Source organism: Sesamum indicum, linkage group LG1, assembly GCF_000512975.1.
Source record: "Sesamum indicum cultivar Zhongzhi No. 13 linkage group LG1, S_indicum_v1.0, whole genome shotgun sequence".
NCBI lineage: Eukaryota > Viridiplantae > Streptophyta > Magnoliopsida > Lamiales > Pedaliaceae > Sesamum > Sesamum indicum.
The window spans coordinates 12,962,644-12,971,167 of record NC_026145.1 but is presented as its reverse complement, the minus strand read 5'-3'; the positions used below and the strand labels follow the sequence as shown (position 1 = coordinate 12,971,167).

Here is an 8,524-nt window from a genome sequence, read left to right as displayed (position 1 = left end):
TTGAGATCATGATGTCCAGGAATATATTGTTATATATTCTAATCAGCTATTGCATTTCTTTTTCAATTTTATCGACCACAACTTGAGAATTTTTGCTGAATGATGCTCCCTCCTTGTTCCGACTTTTCCATTACCTTGCCTGTGCATCTTTTTTTTTTGGTGTGTGTGTGTGTGGTGATTGGGTGTGTGTGTGCGTGCATGCGTGTGGGTGTGTGTGTGTGTGTGCGCGTGTGCGTGTGTGTGGGGTGTGTGTGTGTGTGTGTGTGTGGGGTGTGTGTGTATTCGTGTGAGAGTGTGTGTGTGTGCGTGTGCGTGTGTGCGTGTGTGTGTGTGTGAGTGTGTGGTGTGTGGGTGCGTGTGTGTCACGGTAGAATAATTTTTACTTTCATTTTGAATATAGAAGAAGTGAGGTGTTGCTTTTATCATCTGCACCAATGAATGCCATCTGCGTCTTGTTACATTAGCCATCTTCCTTCAACTTCTAAGTCTTCATTTCAATCTACACAACCCTTTTTTCTCGTGCAGGATGTTACCATAGTTTCGCAAGATTTTATGCTCATTATGGGTATTGTGTGTCTTTTTGGTCTATTTATGTCCTTTGTAATATTTTTGTGTGTTTTATATAGATGTATATTATCATTAGGGGACAAAGAATGTTGTAACATTTCCCAGTGTATTTTATTTAATATAATTGTATTAGGGCAATGATTTTGTGATTAATATTATCTAGTTTATGGTTCAACATATCTGAAAATCATGATCTGGTGTAATAGGTTTCTGTTGAGATCATGATGTCCAGGAATATATTGTTATATGTTCTAATCAGCTGTTGCATTTGTTTTTCAATTTTATCAACTACAAACTTGAGAAGTTTTGCTAAATGATGCTACTTCCTTGTTCCGACTTTTTCATTACCTTGTCTGTGCATCTTTTTTTTTTGTGTGTGTTGATTGGGTGTGTGTGTTCGTGTGGGTGTGTGTGTGTGGGGTAGGGGTGTGTGTGTGTGCGTGTGTGTGTGTGTGTGTGCGTGTGCGTGTGTGGTGTGTGTGTGTGTGTCACGATAGAACATTTTTTACATCCATTTTGATCAAAGAAGAAGTGAGGTGTTGCTTTTATATTTTGCGCCAACGAATGCCATCTGCATCTATTTACATTTGTCATTATCCTTCAATTTTTAAGTTTTCATTTCCATCTACACAACTCTTTTTCTCGTGCAGGATGTCATCATAGTTTCGCAATATTTTATGTTCATTACGGGTATTGTATGTTTTTGTGGTCTATTTATGTCCTTCATAACATTTTTTGTGTTTACATAGATGTATATTCTTATTTTTGTTTACCTAATATGAAAGAATATTTATTGAAATGAAGAGCAATAACCTAATATTGCTGCTCTTTTGAACCCAGTATTATTATTGGAGCAAATAAGGTTGCAGCATTTTTCAGTGTATTTTATTTATGTAATTGGTTTAGGACAATGGTTTTGTGACGATAACGAATGTAGTAAAAGTTATACCTACAAGTGTGCATTTATAGATATGATCGAGTTGTACGATTTTCACATGAATCGTCGATACAATTCTGATCATACAGTTGTAATGGATTCATAAATATCCATGTTTGCATTGAGTTGGGTTGAGTTGGGTCATTCAACCCTAACAAAATATGCGTGGATGAAAAATTTATTACGATATAAAATTTATTACTAGAGGCATCTGAGTCATTACAGTGTACTTAGGTGCTGTCCCCGCACCAAAATCTCAAATTAATGATAGAATTCTAATTTTTTATCAATGTGTTTGGTGGAGTTAACTAATTAGTATTAAATATTCATTAACTAATTAGCCATCATGGCATGTTGTCATTGCGTGCATATAATAAATAATATTTTACACTTTGAAATATATTATAAGTACAAATAAAATATATAAACCAACACATCATATTTTTTTTTTTAAAAAAAATAGAAACAAATAAATGAAATAAAGTTAAGGGTATTATTCACACAATAAAAAAATTAATCCTTTTTCACATGTATTTCTATTTCTTTCCATTTTCTTAATTAAATTAAATTTATATTTTGACTACTTAAATAATACGTATACATACACCATGAATCAAGCAAACGATCTTAAAAAAAAAAAAACCCTTATGACAATTTTCGCACATATTTTATATATTAAAAAATTATGCACATACGTAAATATATCTAATTTTTCTGTATTTTAATAGATTTTATAATAACAATAATAATAATGAATTAGGAGCCTTGAAAAGAGTGAGGATAGGTAGATATGATATGTGTAGGAGAATAGTTACAAAGTCATCAAAGTAGAGCATGTAATGTTAATAGTAATAGCAACCAAAAGTGACCAAAAGAGTAGGTAATGTCTCCTAAAGCATTTGCATACTGCCTAATTTATCTACATTTTTATTTCATCTTACTTTTTCCTAAGTCTTGATTCAATTTTATTTATTATTCGCCCTCTTCTCATAATATCCATCATTTTCCTTTTTTTTTTATTGCTTTAGCGCAATAAATTCAGGTTGTGGGATTGAACAATTAAATGGGACGAGGTTGTTTGAATAACCAGTCTCATGATTTTGTATTGAGAAGATATTTTGCCGGTGGAGATAGAATTTTAGGATCTGTAAGTTGTACAAATTTTTTGTTTGTAATTGATGCGAGACGCGTGATAGCATAATCAAGCCCCCAGACAAATGACTTGAAATGGGTATATGGTTTTGTCACCATAGACAATGTTGATTGTGTGTGTATGTGTGTGTGTGTGTGTATTTGTGAGTGTGTGTGCGTGTGCGCGCGTGTGTGTGTGAGAGAGAGAGAGATAGAGTGTGTGTGTGTGTGTGTGTGTGTTTTAGTGTATGGTGTCTGGGTGTGTGTGTTTGGGTGTGCGTGTGCATGTGTGTGTGTGTGTGTGCGGGTGTGTGTGTGTGTCACGGTAGAATATTTTTTACTTCCATTTTGAACATAGAAGATGTGAGGTGTTGCTTTTATCATCTGCAGCAACGAATGCCATTTGCGTCTTGTTACATTAGCCATTCTCCTTTAATTTCTAAGTCTTCATTTCTATCTACACAATCCTTTTTTTCGTGCAGGATGTAACCATAGTTTTGCAAGATTTTATGCTCACTAAAGGTATTGTGTGTCTTTTTGGTCTATTTATGTCTTTTGTAATATTTTTATGTGTTTACATAGATGTATATTCTCATCACGGAGCAAAAAAGGTTGCAACATTTCCCAATGTATTTTATTTAATATAATTGTATTAGGGCAATGATTTTGTGATTAATATTACCTAGTTTCTGGTTCAACCTCTCTAAAAATCATGATCTGGTGTAGCATGTTTCTATTCAGATCATGATGTCTAGGAATATATTGTTATATGTTCTGATCAGCTATTGCATTTCTTTTTCAATTTTATCGACCACAAACTTGAGAAGTTTTGCTGAATGATGCTACCTCCTTGTTCCGACTTTTCCATTACCTTGCCTGTGCATCTTTTTTTTTTTTGGTGTGTGTGTGTGTGGTGATTGGGTGTGTGTGTGTTGGTGTGTGTGTGTGTGAGAGAGAGAGAGTGTGTGTGTGTGTGTGCGTGCGTGTGTGTGTGTGTGAGTGTATGTGTGCGTGTGCGCGTGTGTGCGTGTGCGTGTGTGTGTGTGTGAGTGCGTGTGCGTGTGTGTGTGTGTGAGTGTGTGTGTGTGTGTGTGTGTGTGTGTGAGTGTGGTGTGTGGGTGTGTGTGTGTCACGATAGAACATTTTTTACTTTCATTTTGATCATAGAAGAAGTGAGGTGTTGCTTTTATCTTCTGCGCCAACGAATGTCATCTGTGTCTTGTTACATTTGTCATTTTCTTTCAATTTCTAAGTTTTAATTTCTATCTACACAACTCTTTTTTCTCGTGTAGGATGTTATCATAGTTTCGCAATATTTTATGCTCATTACGGGTATTGTATGTCTTTGTGGTCTATTTATGTCCTTTATAACATTTTTTTGTGTTTACATAGATGTATATTCTTATTTTTATTTACCTAATATGAAAGAACATTTACTGAAATGAATAGCCTAATTTTGCTGCTCTTTTGAACCCAGTGCTATTATTGGAGCAAAGAAGGTTGCAGCATTTCCCAGTGTATTTTATTTATGTAATTTTATCAGGGGCAATGATTTTGTGATTAATATTATCTAATTTCTGGATCAACATCTCTCATGATCTGGTGTAGCAGGTTTCTGTTGAGATCATGATGTCCAGGAATATATTTTTATATGTTCTAATCAGCTATTGCATTTCTTTTTCAATTTTATCAACCACAAACTTAAAAAATTTTGCTAAATGATGCCCCTCCTTGTTCCGGTTTTACCATTACCATGTCTGTGCGTCTTTTTTTTTTTTTATTGTGTGTGTGTGTGTGTGTGTGTGGTGATTGGGGGTGTATGTGTGTGTGTGCGTGCATGTGGGATGTGTGTGTGTGTGTTTGTGAGTGTGTGTGTGTGTGTGAGTGTGTGGTGTGTGGGGTGTGTGTGTTTGTGTGTGTATCACGATAGAATATTTTTTACTTTCATTTTGATAATAGAAGAAGTGAGGTGTTGCTTTTATCTTCTGTGCCAACGAATACCATTTATGTCTTGTTACATTTGTCAATCTCCTTCAATTTCTAAATTTTCATTTCTCTATTCTGATTTTTTAGTCTCACAATTTTATCCTATGAAGCCCTGTCTTGTTAGCAAGAGGCTTTGGTATGTACTTATAATTTGTGTGGGCTCCTCATTTGTAATAAATATGGAACTTGCTTAGGGAAAAGAGGTCCTGCCCTAAGCAATTCCCACCAACTTAGCCCAGATTCGAATTTGGAATAGTTGGTATGAATGTAATAGAGGTGTCGAACTCCACAATCCAATAATATACATATCGAAAACTGAAATAGAATATATTAAAATGATTTATCAACTGTATTTTTCCTATATCATTAGATCAATAAGATGAATAATTAAAGGGTAAATTACAATGGGCTTTCCCAAGACCTATTATAATAATTACAAATATTCTCTCGTTATTTGAAAAATTACAAATACCCCCTGAAATTAACGATTGTCTAACAAATGCCCCTCCATGATTGTTAATTTCAGAAGGGTATTTGTAATTTCAAACAATAAGAGAATATTTGTAATCATAGAAATCTTAAGGGAGCTTATTGTAATTTATCCATAATTAAATTACAAAAAAAATATTATTCTTGTGTAATATAATAGCTAATATACCTGATTATAATTGTAGGATGATCCAATCAAATTGGGATTTAATTTGGCTTAAAATTTAGATTAGGGTAGCCTAATTGCAAAATATATAGAGTCTAGAGCCTAGACTTGCATTAATCAAGTAATTTAGACCTTGAGATCCATGAAATCTGGTTGATTTTAGATGTGGATCCGAATGGAATCTATCAAGTAAGCATATATGTGCTGTACCAAAATATTTAAAATGATACATACATACATATATATATGTAAATTAATAGAGCATAATTGAATTATTATATAGTAGAATGTGATGACATAGCATGTGATAAATAAAGCACCCATCATCCTTGCACATGTAAAATTTCAAAATAAATTTAATTATTAAAATCTCTTTGTTAAAGAAAAAAACATATTTTTTTAATTATTTGTTCTAAGTATAATATATATTTATTTCGAAGGAAGAAGATTTCTCACGTAACTACTAAATTCATGACAGTGTTCGCGATAGTTCATCTTTTATGATCGTCACGTCATGAACTTAAATTCGATAACATTTGGATATTGATCTATTTTAATAATAGTTGTTTGTCTATTGATCACAACAGTGAATTGCTATTCATCACAATATAAAACTTGAATTAAGAATGAAATCTTCTAAGATTGTTTGGATTTATAAACATGAATTTAAACAACAGCATAAAACTTGTATTAAGAATCAAATCATGAATTTGCTATTATAAACAAATTCGACTTAAATTGATATTGACCTGGTGGAGGAAAAACAAATCGCGTCATAAAAAGAAAGATCGTTCCAGCAAGGAAAAAAAGATATCACCTCAAAAGGAATGTTCGAAGTCAATTTGTGAAAATTATTGTAATCCAGCAAATTATGAAAACACCCTTAGCAAACAAATCCTAGCCGTGTAAAAGGGATAGATAAATGACGAAATAGTATTTTGCTTTCTCCTATCCTAGATAGCATAAATTAGGAAGTAGTATAAATACCCCTTTTCATTTGAGAGGGAGGGGGATCTTTCTGTAAGAATTCTATTGTGAAGTGTGTTGAATTGCACCCCAATAATAAAAATCTAGTCGATTTTGCTTTTTAACGACGCCATAAAAATTTAGTCGATCTTATTTTTTGACAACATCACGACCATATAATAAATCTTATGATAAAGTTATATAATATTTTACTTAACTTCCATGATTATGAAAAAATTACTAAAAATGTAAATTATTTTTTATTATTTAAAAATTCTTCGCTATATTATAATTCCAAAATATCAATTAATACTTCAATAACTCGGCACAGTGACTTAGTCATTGTAAATCCTTTTAAAATATTGTGAAATTAATTCGTACATAAACTTTTTATATGTACAAAAAAATTAAGTATATGAATTTGAAATTGAAAAAATTTAAAACCCATTCATTTAAATTTTAGCCAAATTCAAATCCAAGTACCTCCTGTCATATTTTAAAATTATTATATTTTTTTTAAAAATTAACTTCTCAACTGAATAAATTGGAATTATTCAATGATTTATATGTCTGAGTAGTGAGATTGAGATATCAAAGTTAGTGTTTGCGAATTTAAATTCTATGAATGTAAGTATTTAATTTATTTTTACTAATAGTATATTATTTTGTATTTATTTAAAAATATTAATATATAGAATACTAAATATTATAATGATAGCATGTTGGTTGTATTACAATTATCGAATATTTAAGAAAACAAAAACTAAATAAAGCGGAATTAGGCAGACAGGTGGGGCCCGTCCTCACTAACTGCTTACTCTCTCCCCTCATCTCTTTGTGCGCCTCGCCGTCTCTCTCTCTCTCTCTCTCTCTCTCTCTCTCTCTCTCTACTTTGAAATTTGCTGGACAGGCTCTATATACGTGTATATATATATATATGTACGCGATTGGTTTGAGTAAAAATATCTCTATTTACTTAATTTTTTTCAGTATCTAGGTCACACCGGCGATGGGAAACTGCTGTTCCGACGTGGTCGGCGGGCAGTCGGCGGTCGGAGGCACCATCTCCAGTTCGGCAGCCAACGCTACGAATGAAGCCGTTGATGCCTTCCTGAGGTCTCGGGGCTATAATGGACTATTCTCTCAGATCGAGGTCTGTGTTAGTTGCCTACGTATGTGGAAATGTATCTGTGAGTGAGTTTAGTGTTTAGTAGTTGCCGTGTGAAGTTTAGTGGATCGTTTTCTAGTTTGCTATTTTCGTGTGAGTTTATGTAGGTTTTGATGGTGTAGTGGCTAACTGAAATTAGAGTACTGGAAGTAAGACCGTCGGCGTAGTTTTTTTTTGTATTGCATTTGTTGTAGGCAGTAATTAGTTTGTTGGTTGAAGATTAGGGAGATGAATGGGGAGACTGAGGTAGTTTAGTGTAATTGGAATTCTTCTGCTAGGTTTTAACGTGTTTGGTGGATTTTGAAGTTGGAAAAATAAGCTAAAAATAGTGATCTTACATGCGTATTTGACTCGGGAGTCATTGCCTTTAGTTTCTGAATCAAGATTGCAGTCCGCATGTATACTGGACTCCCTCTAATACGAATTCCTAGGGTAAATCCCTGACAATCAGTTTAGAGCCAAGGTCTGCATGCCTTATAAGTTATTTGAGAGCAACTTGTAGGTGTTGCTTGGAAACACTTAGTAACATGTGCACAGTTTGACTTCATGTGCCCCGGCATGGTGGCTTTGAACATAAATGCTTATGTTTCTTGGGGAGTGGTTATCTCACTAGAGAACAAGTACAACTAAGTGTAACCAATTGCTGGGTAATGAGGGCAGCAGATTGGGCTGTTAAGAGTAGAGGTATCTGTCAAATGAGAATTGGTGATGTGGGTACCCTTGTGTGACAAATGATTTGTTAGGTTCACATGTGTGATAAGATCGCACTTTTGAAAACCACCGACAAGGTAGCTTATTTATGTAGACTCAAGACTCATTGGCTTATTCTTTTGAGTCAATATTTGGATCCAACTAGGTATATTGAGCTCCTCTTTGCAGTTCATAACAAGTCTGCAAGCAACCTCGTCATGTGAAAGATTGTTTTTGTCAACTTCATAAGCCACTCTGACTGCTGTACTGATCATTGTCTTAGATAGTACATTATAGTTGGGAATATGACCTTGATTACATGTGCTTGAGTGTTGATGGAAAAAAGAATGTCTTGAGCGCGGTGATCCTAACCATGTGGCATATTCCAAATATTCAATTTGACCCCCCCCCCCCCATTGTAATC

General features: G+C 33.8%; 1 protein-coding gene across 1 annotated transcript in view; it reads left to right on the top strand.

Annotated features, from left to right (window-relative positions):
• Window positions 7,108–8,524, top strand: part of LOC105165599 (protein BONZAI 1) — a 6,776-nt gene continuing 5,359 nt past the window's right edge. The window contains exon 1 of the mRNA XM_011084665.2: window positions 7,108–7,395. Within this exon, the coding sequence (XP_011082967.1) occupies window positions 7,252–7,395 (144 nt within the window). The 5' untranslated portion in view covers window positions 7,108–7,251. The remainder of the gene's footprint in view (window positions 7,396–8,524) is intronic.